The sequence below is a fragment of the Bos grunniens genome, chromosome 11, assembly GCF_055505025.1.
Source record: "Bos grunniens cultivar Pamir isolate PY7600 chromosome 11, Bosgru_T2T1.0, whole genome shotgun sequence".
NCBI classification, from domain to species: Eukaryota; Metazoa; Chordata; class Mammalia; order Artiodactyla; family Bovidae; genus Bos; species Bos grunniens.
In genome coordinates, this window is record NC_141175.1 from 44,178,353 (window position 1) to 44,197,318 (window position 18,966).

Consider the following 18,966-nt stretch of genomic DNA (forward strand, 5'->3'; position numbering starts at 1 on the left):
TGAATTACAGATCCTTGCACATCTGAAATACTCTGCCTGCAGCTTTTTTTGGTTTTGCTTTGTTTTGTTTATCCTACACAACTTCCTTCCTTCCTTCCTACCCCTGGCTCCCCAGGGCTTTTAGAGATAGGCTAACCACTAATCACGTCCTCCTGCAGTCTTCCTGCAGCGGCGAGGGACACCAAGAGCCAGACTCCTCCCTCTGCTCTTGGCCAAAGGGGGTTGAAAACAGTAATGGCCATCTTAAACAGCACTGCCGGGATCTCTGGGAGACATCCTTGAATGCAGGGAGCAATCGAATTTAAGTGACACACAGCAGCGCTGAATGGGAGCAGAGTCACGGTCTCCAGAAGGCAACATCTCTTCTATGGTTTAGCCTCCACAGACGGCTGGCCTCCCATTAGGTCGTTCCCCCATGGGTGACAGTCACCCTGAGAGCTTGCTCATGCACTCGTCACGCTCCCGAGCATTCCACACAGGGCAATTTCTCAGCAGATTTAAGTGATTCAAATGTTTCTCCTCCCCAAGTGTTCTTTTCAAGGGCCATTTGGATTCCAGGGGCCACTGCTAACTATACTGACTGACATTCTTTCCATTTCTTGCCTTCCTGTTGGGAGTGGAGATTTTGAAAACTCCATGGATGAATTTGTCAAGTTCTGATCTAAATTCAGGGCCAGAATGAACACCTGCTAGGCAACAACTCCCCCCTTCCCATGGCCCCACAAAAAAGTTTGAGCTTGATAAATCCTCAAAGTGTGTGTGACAAGCCCCTCCGGATCTAAATGCCTTTGCCCAGCCGACCACTCACTCACTTGTTCACTCCCAGTCTCCACTTAATTTTCTTCATGGGAATGGTTTGCTATAAACAGAAGAACAAGTTCTTACGGAGCACTTCATATCAAAGCGCTTTTTAAATGGCACTTTGGATGTCAACCACCCCGTCCGGGCTGGGGCACTTTACTCATCGGCCTGGGTTAAATAAAGGCACACAAGAGACAAGTGCTTTTTCCCAAGGTCTCCGAGGGGTGGGGTCATCAAGGCTTGGAGAGACAGGCTGACTTGATGACCATCACGCCGAACTGCTGCAGGGTGGTGTTAAAGCCAAGGTCGTGCAGTCAGAGATGCTTGAGTTTCTTAGCTCTGAGCTCCTGTTCCGGTGACTGTATCTGTTACGTGTTTTCCTATCTGCAAAGTGAAGGTAATAAATCTGACTTAAATTACAAGAGAATGCTGGTAAAGTGCCTGAGGGACCGCACCTGGATCCTAGTGTGCGCTGAGGAAAGGGTGATGGGTGATGACCATTACAGCTTCGTGTTGCCACTTCATCCTTGTTGCTAATGCTTGCTGTGTGACTCCATTAATGAATGTAGGGCCTGAAGACCCCTGTTGGCTCAGCTTACAGAAAGCCAAAGAACTTTAAAAGTTCAAAGGACACTTACGTAAGATACACTCTTAGAGACTTCCCTGGTGGTCCAGTGGCTAAGACTCCATGCTTCCAATGCAGGGGGCAGAGGTTCAATCCCTGGTAGGGGAACTAAAATCCTGCATACTGCCCAGTGGCCCCAGAATTTTAAAGATGTATTCTTGTTCTCTGAAAGGCTGCAAACCATGATCCTTTTCCAAAAGGAATTTCAAACAAATGGCATTTGAAACAGATGAGACTGGCAACGCTTTCCTTTGTAAGTAAAATTAAGATATAATAATAAAGGAAGCCAGGTTTCTCAAGGCATATAGTAGGGAGAGGAGAAAGACAAAGATTAATCAGGAATCCAAGAGTCCCTGTTGGCGAAGTTCTAGACTGGACAGCCCTTATCTTCATTCTGTTAGAAAACTCTCGATTAAATGAAAGCTTTCGGAGGAAAAATGCCCAGATTTTTATCACTGAGGGTGTAGCTTAATTCTGAACAAAACTTCCCAGGTTTCTGATTCAGAGCAAATGTTCCCTTCTGGAGAGGGTCACCTCAGTTTCTGGAAGGAGGGCCAGGTATCTGTGCCATCATTAGCTCCCCAAGAGGTTCTCAGGCACCCAAAAGTTTGAGAAGCACCAGCCTGAATGTCCGCCAGAAAGGCTAGGAGAGGAAGAGTGGAGGTGTGGGGAAGGAACACCTCGGAGACTTGGAATTCTGTCTTGGTCTGAATGGAATCATTTTACACTGACACTGTCACAAATCCAGGAGATCTGGGGTAAAAGGTTTCCTCATTTCTCCTCGTAAATCAGCATGGATGTTCTTGGCCAGCCCTCTCCTTGCAGGGTGGGCGGCTGTGAGTTAAAACGAGGGGCTTTTTTTTTTTTAAACTTTACAATATTGTATTGGTTTTGCAAAAAAATAAAAACAAACGAGGGGCTTATCTCCTTTTCGTCTCCTAACCCTGTCCTACCTTTTGCAGATGTAACTCTTTCCCTGTCTGCTTCACAACTAATTGTTCCAGCAGACAAGCTGCGAGCCTGAAGAAAACAGGATATATTCTTGGAAGTAATTACTGTACTAAAATTGAATGGGGAAAGGCCCCAGCTTTTGAAAACAATCAGCTAGTGAAGCAGCACTTGGTTTCGTTTGGCAGTTAACAAAGCTTGAGTTCTAAGAGTTTAAGGTGTCACTTCATAGAATGTGGGAACAGCAAAGGTTTTTTTGTGATCGGGACCGTATTCAAAAGTTTTCCAGTCTCAATGATTTGATGGCAGACATGGGGGAGGGAGGGCCATAAATCTAAGCCTCTCTAGACTCTAAACACATGGGAATTTCATTACATAAATTTTTCCTGTCATATATTTGTTCAAAAGACCCACAAATGCAACAAAACAGAACTTTCATTTAGAATGCTCAAGGAAGACTTTCTTATTTTTTTTAAAAGACCTTGCAGAGTTCCACTGGCTGACACTACAAATCTTGGCTTCTTTTGAATGGGATGAACAGAAACATGTTTAAGGCCTAAGGATGCTACATATATAAAATGGAAAAGAAAGATAATTTTCAGCCAACTCTTTTCTGAGAATAGACTTATTCAAAACTTAAAAAAAAAAAAAAAAGACAACCATGAAATTGTCACACCATTTTAAAAGAATAGCAGCATAAAGTCGTAAGACTGTTTTCCAAGCACCGCCTCCACTTGTGTTCAAGAAAAGGCAAATAGCAAATCCACATTGTGAACAGCAAGCACTCTGCTTTGGGGAACCTCGTAATTTTGCAATCAGTTTTTACGTCCCAAGAAAATATACTGATAGCAGTCATTAAAATAACTATTGGACATTTATAAACAACACTTCCACTTTGGGACAACCTTTGGGCCAACACTGAGAACAAACAAGGCTTCTAAACATCTGATATGCATTTTTAGCTAACTGTACTATCAGACGTGGTGCTTAAAAGGTTGAACAATACTTGCTGTATGCTCTTGGGTGAAATGTTAAATTTAAGAGAACCTATCATGGTGAAAACAGTAGGAATGAGATAGGCAGGCAAACAAGAAAATGCATCCAGCATCAACCACACACTCTCCATCCACAGAAAAGGCTAAATCTTACCAATACGGGCTATGTAAGAATTAGGTTCAGAAGATAAGTCACTTCCTATTCACCCAGAGGGTCCACCAAACTCCTAAGACGGTTCCTGCGCTTAAAACTAACCACCCGCTCACCTGCAGCTGGTTGCTTGTTTCTCTGGTGCATGGTACTCACCTGCAGCTGGTTACTTAATTCTGATACAGAGTAGCTACATGGCCTCCTGTCTCCTCTCCATTCAAATCTCTGGCTAAAACTGTTCTCACCAAAAACAGCAAATGCAAGAGTAAGTTTTTGTTTCTCTCTCTAGTAGCTGTCAATTAACATATTAAAATTTCACTTCCTAATTATGTAACAAACTGAGCTTACATTCGAAAAAGAAGAAAATCAAAACCCGAAACAACTATATATAGGGCTTCCCTGGGTAGCTCAGGTTGGTGAAGAATTGGCCTGCAATGCAGGAGACCCTGGTTTGATTCCTGGGTTGGGAAGATCCTCTGGAGAAGGGATAGGCTCCCCACTCCAGTATTCTGGCCTGGAGAATTCCAGGGACTGTGCAGCTGGTCTCCACATTGCCTCCACCTTCCCTTGTATGTTAGTTGCATGGAACTTGAAACAGATTTCTTCTTCAGAGTAAAACTAAGTCTGTGGTAGGTGGGCTCCTTGACTGGACTGCAAATCATTTCAATCCATAGAGCTGCTGTACTAACTTGAGTTCAGGGAGCTGGGAACCACGCAAGTCAGAAGCCAAGGAGAAACCATCTCTAAAAACAGTAATTTTGGAATAAGCACTGGATATTTGACCACTTCCAGCACCCAAGTTGCATCTGTCTACCTAGGCTCCAGGAAAGCAAGCTTGCCCTCGTGACTTCTTCTCAGAAGCCTGCCTGCTTTCCCCAATAGACTCAAGCCAAACTTACAGACCTTCCCTCCACTTAAATCACAAAGAGCTGCTAATCTTCATTAGGCATCTGTTTGAGTTACTGGACTCCCTTTTAGCTCTCACAAATGTGTAAATGTGCTTTAACCAGCCCAGAAGTATTTGCATTTTGAGCGAAACATATTATCACCACCTAAAATGAGGATGTTTGGGGCAGTGGGTGGAGGGCAGTTGGCTTCCAGGGCTTGTTCACTTCTGAACCTGTTTGTGGAAAGCGCTAGGATTTTTCAGAAGAGGACAAGGGCATGCAGGTGTGGGCCCCGGGGAGTTAAATATCCTGTTAATATCCTACAGCAGGGGAGCAAGAGCTTTGGCAGGGCTCAGAACCACCAGCATAGCTGGGAAACCAGCAAATACTTAAATCCCAGAGTCAAATTTAGTATGTCAGAGTGGGGCCCAGAAACCTGCACTTTTAAATACTCTATGTGATTCTGACTTCAGAAAGATATAGAGGGGCAAATAATTTGAATATTTAAAAATTTTAGGTAAATACACCCTAGTTACTTCATTTTCTACAGGACACTTAAACATTAAATTCCACCTGAGCTGCTAGGTAAAAACAAGCAAAACAGCTTCCCTAACTGGTTAAAATCCTTTGAATTGTACCTAGACAATAGTTTTAGGTTCTAAACCTATATTTCTTGTCAATAGTTATTAGATTTAACTAATGCCAGATGTTTTCACATGTAGATAGATCTAAGAAAACATATACAAGCACACACACATTTGGAGGTATATCAAAGATTTCATATTAAGGGGTCAAATGTGTATTATCAACTTATTTTCAATATTTGAATCTCAGTTAAGGCCCAAAATTTTTTTTAATTTTTATTTTATATTGGAGTATAATTGATTAACAGTGTTGTATTAGTTTCAGACATACAATAAAGCAATTCAGTTATACATATACAGCTTATCTATTTCAAATTGCTTTCCCATTTAGGTTAATACAGAATATTGAGCAGCCGTCCCTGTGCAATCCAGTAGTTCCTCGTTGGTTATCTATTTTAAACATAGCAGTATGTACTTGTCAATCTCAAATTCTCAATCTAGCCTGCTTCCTCCCACTTTCCCCATCCCCTGTAACCCTAAGCTGTCCTCAGAGTCTGTGAGTCTGTTTTGTGAATAAGTTCACTTGTATCTTTTTAAAAAAAGATTCTACATATAAGTGATATCATATGATATCCACATAGCTGCAAAGGAAGGCCCAAATTTCTTACACTTCAAACACTAAGATGGCATGAAATAGGAAAACATAAAAAGTTAATAGAACTAATTCTCACTCAGGAAATCCTTTGATTTTATTTCCCATAGACAGGAAAATTTCTTGTGCAGGATAGACCTATAATAAAAATTCCAACCACCCCTGTACATCAAGGTACTCATTTAACAAAAAAGATCAAATTAAAATGTCAACCTTTAGTTGGTATTAATACCTTTACATTTGAATATTTGTGATTACTTTTTTATGCATGGAGTTCTTACTCTTGAGAGCTGGGGCCCTGTTTCAAACCTCTGTTCAAGGAAGTACAAAGCAGCTGACTAGTTTCCTTTTTACTCATCTTAAACAACAAAAAAAGCATTCAACAGGTAAAAGCACAACTTGATATTAATGGCAAAAAGTAGTGTTCTCAGGGGTCTACCTTAGCCTTGAAAACTGTACCTTATCCTTGTGATTGGTTTCTGCACATCCCAAACCTTTCTAGTTCATGCAAGCCTTGTTAAAATACTCTCTAATTCATCTATTTCAAGGGAAATTATTTGCAGAGTCCTTTCCAGTCTTTCCCTTTTCCTCTAGTGGGTAGGAGTTGAGTGTAGGTATGAGAAAGACAGGCCAATGTTCTGCCCAAGGGAAGAGAAAGAGGATTTGGATTCCCTCTACAGTTAGATGGGGCTTCCCCAGTGGCTCAGATGGTAAAGAATCTGCCTGTAATGCAGACCAGGGTTTGATCCCTGGGTCAGGAAGATTTCTGAATGGCACTCCTGTACTCTTGCCTTGAGAATTTCATAGACAGAGGAGCCTCACAGGCTACAGTCCACAGGTCAGAGTCAGACTGAGTGACTAACACTTTCACTTTAGCCAATTAAAATATTTCACATCTGCACGTAACAAAAATTGAGATACAGCAGGCATAAGATTTATTTGTCATTACTACAGTGAAGATGATTTAAACGAAAATATAATATCTTCTTTTTCCTTAACTTTGTATGTTATTTAACCAACGAAGAGCAAGATGCTTAAGGATGCTTTTAAAATGTTAAGTTTAATGTGAAAAAAAAATCACTGGAACTTACATTTGGCCCTCTAAAAAACGGGTTCCACATCTGAAGATTCAATCAACTGCAGATTGAAAGTATTCAGGAAAAAAAATTCCAGAAAAATCCAACAAACAAAACTTGAGTTTGCTGCATGCCCTAGCAACTGTTTACCCAGCCTTCACATTATATTATCAGACAAAATCTAGGAATGATTTACAGAACACAGGAGGATGTACGTAGGTTACACATAAATACCATGCCATTTTATATAAGGGGCTCTGGCAGCCTTGGGGGGACACGTGGGTAGTGTCCTGGAACCAATTCCCTGCTGATGCTAACTAAGAGCTTCCTTATTTACATCCCAATTCTACTTTCATTCTATAGCTAAAGTTACTGCAATATGGTGGGGTTAAAAAGCCCGTAATTTGGCCTTTACAACCTAGATAGCATATTGAAAAGCACAGACGTTACTTTGCCAACAAAGGTCCATCTAGTCAAGGCTATGGTTTTTCCTGTGGTCATGTATGGATGCGAGAGTTGGACTGTGAAGAACGTTGAGCGCTGAAGAATTGATGCTTTTGAACTGTGGTGTTGGAGAAGACTCTTGAGAGTCCCTTGGACTGCAAGGAGATCCAACCAGTCCATTATAAAGGAGATCAGCCCTGGGTGTTCTTTGGAAGGAATGATGCTAAAACCTCAAACTCCAGTACTTTGGCCACCTCATGCAAAGAGTTGACTCACTGGAAAAGACTCTGATGCTGGGAGGGATTGGGGGCAGGAGGAAAGGGGGACGACAGAGGATGAGATGGCTGGATGGCATCACCGACTCAATGGACGTGAGTTTGAGTGAACTCCGGGAGATGGTGATGGACAGGGAGGCCTGGCGTGCTGCGATTCATGGGGTCGCAAAGAGTCGGACATGACTGAGCGACTGAACTGAACTACTTAACACTTTCCCAGGTCCTTCTCCCACCTCCTCCACTTACCTTGGATGTAGCATTTTCAATCTTCTAATAGTTCAAGAAATTTTAACTGGAGGAAAAAAGTGATCCTACAAATACCCCAGGTACTGTGGGTGGTTGGACAAGTCCAAGGTTAGACAGCATGTTAAATATTGAGATAAAATCAATCCTTGAGTTTCTAGTTCACTTTTAGTTGGGTACCCTCCTTAAAAGTTCTAAAATTAGCAGTAATCACCACACTCAATTACACAAAGTTTGTGGGTGGAAAAAAAACTGTGAAGAGCACCAAGACATTCATTGTATCCACAATGACACCTAATACAGGGCCTGAGATTTTTTTCCTCTGTAACACGGAGAGAGAGGTCACATGACAATTTAGGTGACCAGGAAGAGACTGCATGGGAGACACCAGAGGATGTCCTGGGAATTCTGGCAGTGAAGGGGAGCCATGAGGTTCTAGCATTCAAGTTCACGGAGAAGGAGAAACAAGAACACCTGCATGTACTCCTCAAAGGCTAGTATAAAAGTAAGAAAGGGTTGGCTTAATACATTTTCATCTGTCTTTAGCTGTTTTGTTAAAAACAACATGCTTAAAAGTCTGCATGAGAAGAGGCATGTTCATATAGGTCTCTTAAGCATTTCTAACACTGACAAAGCCTCCTTAAATCTTCCAGGAGACAAAACAGTCTCCTAGAGGGAAAAATGTCTCTAATGGAGCTTTAGCTGTGACTTGCTCTTATTCTATTTTTTTCTTATGCATTTAAAATCATTTCAAAAGGTAAGTTCTTTTTTGTCAAATAATTTGACAGTGAACTGAACTTGGCCTAACAACTAGCATAAAGTTGTCAATCTGTCCTGTGTTAGTAAAAATGAAAATATGAATAAAAATAAGAAAATGAAACCAAAGAGAAATACTATCGAGAGGAAAAACAAAGACAAAATTCAAATGTACTTTGAAAAACCTGATTTTTTCCCTCAATCAAAAAGAAGTGTATTTATGTTAAAATCAGGATGTTTGACTTTCCATTGATCTCTCAAAATACTTTCCAGATATTGTTGACAGTGCTCAGAACTGTGTAAAAGTTAATATCCAATACCATTTTAAGGAAAAAAGTTCAAATGTAGGACTTATTTCTAAGAAACCCTTCTCGAAGGTCAAGGCGCTGGCAATTCTAATTTTAAAAGAAAAGAATTTTAAACATCATTGGGAATTTAAGTGACAATGGTTTTCAAGAGCTATCAATCACATCTCTTTTAAAAAAGAAAACATTTTCATTTCTGAAGGGCTCATACCTGACAACTCCAATTAATGATATTTCCCTACCCCACCCCCAAATCACTATACTAAATGCATTATTTCACCTTAGAATAGGAAAATTTTAAAATGTAATTAAAAAATTACACTCTCCATATATTAATATTTTAACGGTCATGTTTGATAGCAAAATTACAAAATTAAAACCAAATTCTACATTCAAGGGACAAATGTCTTCATTGTTTTATTTAAGAGTCTATTCCATTCTTTGTTGTTTTCTATCTCCATATTTTAAAATGATGATCAAAGGTCAGGAGTCAATCCATTTATCTGAAATAAACAACTGGTAGATACTAGTTCTGCATTGATGTCCTTTAACAACTCAGTATTCACAAGTCTAGGGGGATTGGTAAGTACATAATTTAGGAACATTTTAGAATTTCAACGTAACTCTGACACCCACGTCCCTAAAATCTTACAGACATTATTCACAGGCTTATTCACGTGTACTGAAGCATGTCCAGCATGCAGGCAAACTTCTTTTATTTGTTCAAATTGAGGTAAAAGAGACAAAAAAATACATAATATTAACAGAAGTGATACAATCTCTTATAACTTTATTTTTCAATTTAGAAGGAATTCAAGTCTGGGTACTATTTGATATTTTTTTTCAGATACCAAGCAATACCGACAAGATTCATAAATATGATTTTCTGACAGGAAAGTCTGCAAACATTTACAAAATACCAACTTTTCTTTCAAGCCTAAGATGGCTAAGATTTAGTAGTTATGATTAGTTTTTTCAGTACAAGTACATATTTAAATCTTGATTTTTGGGGGGCCAACATTTTAAATAGTCATATTTTACTCCACTTTCAGGATTTAAATCAAAACATACCAACAACAAAAGAAAATTAGTGAAAATTACCCAACTGGCAGCAAGTCCCATATTTCAATGTTATTTTTAACCCAATAATTATAACCTACTGCCAGTAATTATTTATATGTATCTACTTGTTTTTATTAAATAAGCACTGGTCGGTTATATAAAAGAATTTTTCAAGAATGGTACTTGGCACTGGGTTACTTTAATGCTTCTGATATAAATAGAAGCACTTAGAAAAAATACCAGCTCTTAAGCACTTTTTGTCTGAAATTTGAATTTCCAAAAGCATTTTTTCAATGTTACTTTTCCACTGATAGATTCTAGGGAGTCTAATCCCAGCTGACATGGTTAATTTTAAAAAACAAATGAAAAATCCCCAAACCACATAATAATGGGACACTACACCTGCTTTTTACATCATATGGAAACAGTTCCAGGCAGACCAAAAGTAGAAGAAAACCTGCCAAATCAAAGTATTGTAAATAAAGTTCATCTCCCGTACCCTAGAGCAGAAAAGCTCAAAAATCAAAAAATGAATATCAAAAGACTACCCCTGTCCTCCACGCAAAAACCCACCCTAACAGTTTAGTTCTGAGCCTACCATTTCCCTAAAATGTTAACACCAGAAGCTTTAAGGTACTTAAAGCTGCAGCAGTACTGTAGAAAGCACCACACTACAGAGGAAACTCCACAAAGGGCTCAGCAGCCGCCCACCCAGTCCTGACCACCCCCACCCCAGTAATATGTAAAAGCTGTTAGGTTTTTCTTATGCTAATAAAGGCATACCACCTAGTGTGCTAAAGACTAAAACTAGCAGCATTAGAGCAGTAAAGTGAAAATAGGAAGCCTACAGGAATGATCTAAATGCCTACTTAGAAGAAACAAAGCAGCAGACAGGACCCTTGCCCTCTCCCTGTGTTCACAGGGAAGTGGTAGAATTAAACAGTCAGATTTACCCACATTAACACAAACTTAACACAACTTCCGCAAGACACCAGAATAAAACCTGACCTTTCCAGTCAAGGGGCACAGACAGACAGGCCTCTTCCAGGTCCTGGAGTTGAATGAGTTCAAAGACTGGCAGTAATGGAAAAAAAGAAAGCACATTAGGGCGTGATGGGAACCAGCTTCACAGTTTATCGAACCGTCACCCCAAGTTTCTCCAGCACACGAACACCCTTTTCTTGGTATTCCTGTCGGGTCATCCAGAAGTTGTCTTTGTCCTTCATGATGTCCGCTAGAACTGCACCTCCCAGGAAAACCATGTGCTTCCTGCGGGGCGGGTCTTCAATGCGGATCTTGAATTTCTACAGGAGAAGAGGAGATAGTAAAATGTCACACGTGCATGGTGTTTTCTATCTTATGAAAATGACTTTTTCTTAAATTCTCACAAAGCTCCTGTGATGTATACATGTGAAGGAGAGAGAGACCTTGTGTAACTTGCCCCACTCACAGGAGATCGCAAATCCATCCCAGTGTGTTTAGAACGCTCCCTACTTACACCTGTGGCCCCAGTGTTAACTGCACCCCGTGTCACTCTCAAAAGCATCTTGATATGAACAATGAATTCCACAGTCACCCTACTAAAAGCCCAAGTACCGGAGTCCTGGCTGTGTCAGGTGTTTCACTGATGGGCAAGTCATCCAGCCAGCTATCAAGTGAACAGTTGGGATAAGAGGACTTTTACTTCCTTCAAGGTCTTATGCTCTTATGATCGTAGTCCCAGGCAACAAAGATTTAAGTTCTTATAAGCAAAGCTCACTTTCTATTGTTTCAAATTCAAACAAATATTTGAATAAACGAGGCCAAATATGGTCAAGATAAATTATGAGGATGTTGGAAAAAATGAACACAGTAAACAAAATTAAAGACAAGCAGGAAAAGCTTTACACTCTGTAGCCATCAAGGAGAGACCTCCTTCTGTATGGTAAGTCAACACATGCAAGAGAAACCTTAAAATGAAGTAGCAGTTTTATTTACAAAGTCACAAATCGTGCAAAAAGACTCAAAATAGCTGTCATCTTAACTGTCTTTATGTCACATACATGAACTGTAGGATCTGTCATAATATATGACATAGAAAAAACCTGTTTACTGATTAATTCTGAGGCTAACCTACTGTTCTAACTGTTCTAGTTACTTTTTCACTCTTAGGCAGGGGTCTGCAAACTTTTTCTACAGGGATCAGAGGATAAATACTTGAAGCTCTGTGGGGTCTACTCTGGCAATAGCTAAAGGCAGCCAGAGACAGTGTGTGACAACAGGTAACATATTAGGTGACAAAGGAGTCCGCTTGGCCATGTTCCCAAAAACTCCATTTATCAAACAGCCAGGTCTGGCCTGGGCTGTGCTCTGGCCACCCTGCTCCTGGGGAAACCTGGCTGACCCTTGAGGACACCGCTGCCTCTGCAGCTGTTGCAACGGGCTGCTGTTTCTCACTACTGCCATTCCAGAGACCCTCAGAAACTCGCCCTTCTGGACCATTCCAGCCACCACTCTCTGGGCCCATGGTGTCTACAGAGCCTCATGCGGAGGAATTCTCCTCAGACCTGCTCGGTGGCGCGTGGGCGCACTCTCTCCACCACGCCCTGACACCATCCTCAGTGACCCTGTCCTTCTCTGCCTTGCTTGGCAGAATGCCATTTCAGGTGATCAACTCTCTGCTCTGCCCCTGCCCTCAAGTAACTGAGCGTGGGGTGAGAAAAACTCAACATCCACTTTAAGCTTTACCTCAACTGAGCCCCTCAGAGATGCTCAGCAACCCCATGACATTTCTCTTCTCTCTTCCACTCTCTAAGACACCACTTCACACCTCCTCATTTATTTTACAAACATCCATCAGCTCCTCCCTCCTCTGAGAGCCTCCTAACCCATCCTGAGACGGTCACCTTTCTTCCTCCCTTTCGTCAAGCATGTACTCACCACATCAGACTTAATGATCCTTTAAACAAATCAGATACTACTTTCTCTGCTCAAGTTCCTCCCAAGACTCTATCTCAATAGAAGGAAAGCCAAAATCTTTACCATGGCTGAACAACACTTGCGTCCTGACTACCTTCCTCTTTTTTTGGTTGTACCATGTGGCATGTGGGATTAGTTCCCCCACCAGGGATCGAACCCACACCCCCTGCGGTGGAAGTGTGGAGTCTTAACTCCACACCACGGAAGTCTCCTGACTGCCTTTCTGTGCTCACCTCCTAGTCCCCTCCCTTGCTTACTCTGCTCCAGCCACTCCTACACACTCCCCGTAACTCAGGACTGTTACTGCCTGGAAGATTCTTCCCCACAGAGTCAGGCTCCTCGTTCCCTTCGGCCTTTGTTCAAAAGTTATCTCATTGGGCTCCTTCTCTGATCACTCTACCTGAAGGAGCACACCATCTCCCCTCATCACTACCACTTTCGAGCCCCTAACCTGACTTTTCCTCATAGTGCTTATTACTAACCAAAGTATTATTCATAGACTAAAAGTAGAGATTTTGTTTTGTTTGCCACTGTTTTGCCCAGACAAGTGTTTGGCACATAGAAGGAGTTCAAGTAGTATTTGCTGAATAATCATCTAACACTGATTTTAAATTATATGTATAACTCAATAACATCAGACAGACGAGTGAAGTACTTCAACAACATGCCTCCTTTAAGTCTTTTAATCGGTTTAATGTATGAGTCCATACAGAATTTAATTTCAATAAATTGAGTCACAAATGAAAGATGTATTGTAGACACACACTTTGCCATCTGAGGCATCAGGGAAGTCCTAATATAGTGTCTCCAATATATAAAGCCCTCTGTATGATGTAATCTCATTATCTAAAACAACTGACCAAAGTTGGTGAGATGAACCTCAGAGGTTTTTTTTAAACAAAATTAAAATGTTTTAAACTGCTTTTCTTTTTTTAAATATACATTTATTTATTTTAATTGGAGGCTAATTACTTTACAATATTGTAGTGGTTTTGCCTTACATTGACATGAATCCACCACGGGTGTACATGTGAACCTCAGAGATTAACTTAGAATTAGATGACTCCTAGCTGAGCACGTAGTATGTACAGATAGTGTACTTCACACATTCCAGGGTTTGTAGAGAAAAATCAATGTCAAATAACCATCAACTGTTACACCCTGGTTTAAAAACTTCTTTCCACTCTATGTATCAACAACTATCTAAAGTCTGTTTTAAGAGCTATGATTGTTGACACGAATGCAAAAGAACTGGAGACTACCTGATTGGGGAGATAAAAGACATACGCAAGAAACAGCCAGAAAATAATTTTAAATCAGAAATACGAAACAGTCTAAGAGTAGCACCGAATGTTGATGACGTAGTTAAAAAAAAAAACAACCCAACAGCCTTCCTCCACAGTACCGCAGGTTCTTCAGGCTACTGGTTACAGATGAACCGACAGGTGTCACTGGACCCGGCTGCCTCAGCTCACTGAGTAGAAAGGCCAGCTGGCACTAGGACGCTGGGACAAAGCTCATCTTGAACCACTTCTACTCTTCAAGGCTGCACTGGGCTGCAGTAGACGTTTGTTTAGAAGACTTCTTGCTCCCTCTGGTGGTTGTCAAGATTCACAAGCTATTTCACAGGGTTTTAACAGGATGCTAACAGTTGGAGTACTGACTGATACTTACAGAAAGTTTTTCCACATCACCCTTCAATACTCGTTCTAAGTAAAGCTGTTTAAGCTCTCGTTCCAACCGGGATGGCAGACCAGGGTACATAGTAGACCCTCCAGAAAGCACAATGTGCTTATAGAACTCAGATCTAGGAAGACACAACAGGTATTCATTAGGGGTTTCAGATTAGGAAAACAGTATTTCAAGAGTTGCTTTTATTTACATTAGCCTCAGATTGCTGGGAGAATTAAATAAAATTCAACATGTAAACTGCAGGGCTGAATGCTTGCTATTACTACTATAAACAGATAACAAACTCTTTATATAGAAAATATCTATTACCATTTTGATGACAATACTCCTAAAGCACATAACACATTTTCTTGCAAATGTAATTAAGTCTTTCAATAACGACTGGTTCACATAACAAAGGAGCGGTATTTGGGCTAGGCTGTAATAGTGCTTCCACGGAGCCACTTAGATGTGGTTGTTTACTAAAATAAACTATATTCCACCATGACTCCACTTCTAGCTTTTGAATTTTTCCATTTGCCTTTTGTAGTTTTCCCTTTTGTTCCTCTGCTCTGAGGCCGCTGGCTATTATTTTTGGTTAGATTGATGTGCTTGCTTCTAATAGCAGCCCTGTCTTTCTTCCTTAAATATGCTGTTGGTCATGATACCAGATAATCAAATCTAAAATAAGTGCAGATGGAGTAAAAGTATTAACAGTATAATCTAAGTGAGGGTTGGAGGAGCTTTTTTAGTAAAACTCAGGAGCTAAGTTGTATCCATTTTGGCTTCACTCAAACTCACTTCCTGGTTTTACTTCCTTTCAGGTTCTCAAGAGCTCAGGCTATTGTAATTCTAGCTTCTAGGAGAAGGCAATGGCACCCCACTCTAGTACTCCTGCCTGAAAAATCCCATGGACAGAGGAGCCTGGTAGGCTGCAGTCCATGGGGTCGCTGAGGGTCAGACATGACTGAGCGACTTCACTTTCACTTTTCACTTTCATGCATTGGAGAAGGAAATGGCAACCCACTCCAGTGTTCTTGCCTGGAGAATCCCAGGGACTGGGGAGCCTGGTGGGCTGCCGTCTATGGGGTCACACAGAGGCAGACACTACTGAAGTGACTTAGCAGCAGCAGCAGCAGAAGTTTTGTATTGTATTTAATTGCAGATGCATGCATGAATGTAACATAAACTAAGCAGCTGAAGTACAGCTACATGTGGTATATGCCCGTGAGCATCTACATGTATGCTTTCAATACACTGAACATGCAGAACAAAATCTGAGTGCTGCAACTTTCCGAGGCTAGCAACGTAGAAAGGATACCAAACCTGACTCCAGTGCTTTAGCATCACCAAAACTTCAATCACCACCAACAGGTATGCACCTTTATATATAATCTTGCTATTAGTGATCATTACATCAAGGGACAAAAGCATCTACCCAATCCCCACTATGAGAACTTATCATAATTACGAAGTCTAGATTAGACTTCTGATCATCTTCCACTAGATTTATAGCTTGTTCTAAGCCAATTGCTATTTTTACTAATTACCATTATTGTCCTGTTCCCCACCCTCCCACAAAAACTTGGCAGTTATTTCATTAGGGTTAAATAAAGAAGTAAGCAAACACTTGCTTAGTAAAATGTTTCTGAGTGAATTTCTCAACTTGGGTGAAGAGGAGAGCTTTCTGTGACTCAAACTCAAGCTGCAATAAAAGATTATAAATCTTCTTATACAACTAAATATAACCAAAATTTTATGTGGCCAGAAACACCAGAAGAGACAAATGAAAAATTACAAAATATCTGTAAATGGACCACAGAGCTCAAATAAAATGAACTTCTTTAAAAATTGAGAGGAAAAAAAAATTACAAAAATCTTACAGATAATAGGCAAAAGCCACAAACAGATTAATTCACCAAGAAAAGATATAAAAATGGTCCATCGGGCTTTCCAGTTGGCTCCAGTGGTAAAGAACCCGCCTGCCAATGCCGGAGACGTAAAAGACTTGGGTTCAATCCCTATGTTAGGAAGACCCCCGGAGGAGGCCATGGTAACCCACTCCAGTATTTTTGCCTGGAGAATCCCCATGGACAGAGGAGCCGGAGGGGCTCCAGTCCAAAGGGTTGCAAAGAGTTGGACACAACTGAAGCAACTTAGCATACAACACACAGAAAACTATATGCAACTTCAATCTTAAGAGAAATGCAAATTAAAATTACATTGAGATATCATTTCTCATTCATTAGACTGACATGCAAGTAAAATGCTGACAAACTCTGTGAACAGCTGTAGTGTCCTCAGACATGACTGTAGGAAAGAGAAGGGAATTAAGCAATAACAAAACCACACACGCATTCGCCTTTTGACCCAACTATTCCCCGCTCAGGCATTTTTTCAGGACATATATCCCAACAATACAAAGATACAGTGTGCACAAGGTTATTAATTGCAGCATTATCTGTCAGCATAAATAATGGACCCTACCTAGACAACCAGGATTCACTGAAGAAGCCATTATATGTACACACTGGAAAAAAGAACAACAACAACATACAGGAAGTGGTATAAGATTGTTTAAGATATATTAAGAGAAAAAAACAAAGTTCAAAAGAGTATTCACAAGATGCTACCTCTTGTGTAAGAAAATAAGAAATAGAGGGAGTAGCACTAAGGTGAAAGACAACGGGTGGGGAGAGTAACACTTCTGAGTGTCCTTTCTTTGTTTAGTTTTAACAGCCTTTTCAGAAACCAAAATTAAAGATGAACTGGGAATATCCTGTGCCACAAAACAGAATGAAATAGAACACGCTCAGAAGAGATGAGGGTGCAAAGAAGAGCGCCTGGAGAAGGAAACAACCCACTCCAATGGTCTTGCCTGGAGAATCCCACCAACAGAGGAGCCCGGTTATAGTCCATGGAGTCCCAGCGAGTCTGACATGGCTTAGGAACTAAACGACAAAGCACACAGAAGCCTGCTGCAGGGGCTCTCACAGGCCAAACCAGGAACAATTCAGCGCCAAAATGAAATAAGGCAGGGATAAGAACTATAATCCACTGAATAAAATCGCAAGTCCATACTGAAAATTAACAAAAACAAGGGAGAAGGAAAGGCAGTTCCTTATGCTAGAATGCCAACTAATAAATAGAGAAGGAATGACAGAATTAGAAAACTCATCTTTTTGCAACCATCACAATAAAAATGGATTTAGGCAAAAACCATCAATTGATGATAAAAGGGGTGGAAGTCAGAAACTGATGAAGAATAAGAGATTTACACAGTCTCAAAAGTATTTTCGGGCTTCTCTGGTGGCTCAGACGGTAAAGAATCTGCCTGCAATGCAGGAGACTCAGGTTCATTCATTGGGTTGGGAAGATCGAGAAAAGGATGGCTACCCATTCCAGTATTCTTGCCTAGAGAATTCCATGGACAGAGGAGCTTGGCGGGCTACAGTCCATGGGGTTGCAGAGAGTTGGACACTATTGAAAATACTTTCCCACAAATTACTTATAAATCAGGAAAAAAAAAAGACAACCTATACAATGGAGAGGACGCTCAGAGGGCTCAAACCTTGTGCACACAGGACCCGGGGACCTCACAGAGACTGAGACAGAACTGTGTTTGAGCATCTCCTGTGGAGGTACGGGTCAGCTGTGGTCTGCCGCAGGAACAGGGGCTCTGGGTGTGGATATGGCATAAGTCCTCTTGGAGGAGGTCGCCATTAACCCCACCATAAAGCTGCCAGAACTTATGTTAAGACTGGGAAATAGACTCTTGGAGGGTTCAACAGAATCTTGTGCACCAGGACCCAGGAGAAAGGAACAGTGACCCCGCAGGAGACTTGCCTATGGGTGTCCAGGAGCCTCGGGTGAAGGTGTGGGTTGGTGGTGGCCTGCTGCAGGCTTGGGGGCTCGGACTGTAGCAGTACATGCATGAGATCTTTTGAGGGAGGCCAGCATTATCGTCATTGCCTCCACCATAGTTTGGCCCAGGTAAATAGCAGGGAGGGAACACAGCTCCACCCATCAACAGGAAATTGGATTAAAGATTTACTGAGCATGGCCCATCAGAACAAGATGCAGTATCCTCCTCAGTCAGTCTATCCCATCAGGAAGCTTTCATAAGCCTCTTATCCTTTTCCATCAGAGGGCAGACAAACTGAAAACCACAATCACAGAAAACTAACCAATCTAATCACACGGAGCACAGCCTTGTCTAACTCAATGAAACTGTGAGCCATGCCGTGTAGGGCCACCCAAGACAGATGGGTCATGGTGGAAGGTTCTGACAAAATGTGGTCCACTGGAGAAGGGAATGGCAAACCACTTCAGTATTCCTGCCTTGAGAACTCCATGAACAGTATGAAAAGGCAAAAAGATAGGACACTGAAAGATGAACTCCCCAGGTTGGTAGGTGCCCAATATGCTACTGGAGATCAGTGGAGAAATAACTCCAAAAAGAATGAAGAGATGGAGACAAAGCAAAAACAATACCCAGTTGTGGATGTGACTGGTGATGGAAGCAAGTTCCAA

General features: G+C 41.2%; 1 protein-coding gene and 1 long non-coding RNA gene across 2 annotated transcripts in view; both read right to left on the bottom strand.

The window, feature by feature from the left end:
* Positions 1 to 760: 760 nt before the first annotated feature.
* On the bottom strand, positions 761 to 3,668 carry LOC147363017 (uncharacterized). The gene is made up of 2 exons (XR_015136707.1): positions 3,524 to 3,668; positions 761 to 1,185 (listed from the first exon to the last, which is right to left on the bottom strand). It is a non-coding gene; the product is annotated as an uncharacterized LOC147363017 (long non-coding RNA).
* A 5,773-nt stretch (positions 3,669 to 9,441) lies between these two features.
* The window catches only part of ACTR2 (actin related protein 2), a 37,791-nt gene continuing 28,266 nt past the window's right edge, over positions 9,442 to 18,966 (bottom strand). Inside the window, exons 8-9 of the mRNA XM_086326320.1 lie at positions 14,437 to 14,569; positions 9,442 to 11,108 (exon numbers count right to left, since the gene is read on the bottom strand). Coding sequence (XP_086182446.1) covers positions 10,938 to 11,108; positions 14,437 to 14,569 — 304 coding nt within the window. The 3' untranslated portion in view covers positions 9,442 to 10,937. The remainder of the gene's footprint in view (positions 11,109 to 14,436; positions 14,570 to 18,966) is intronic.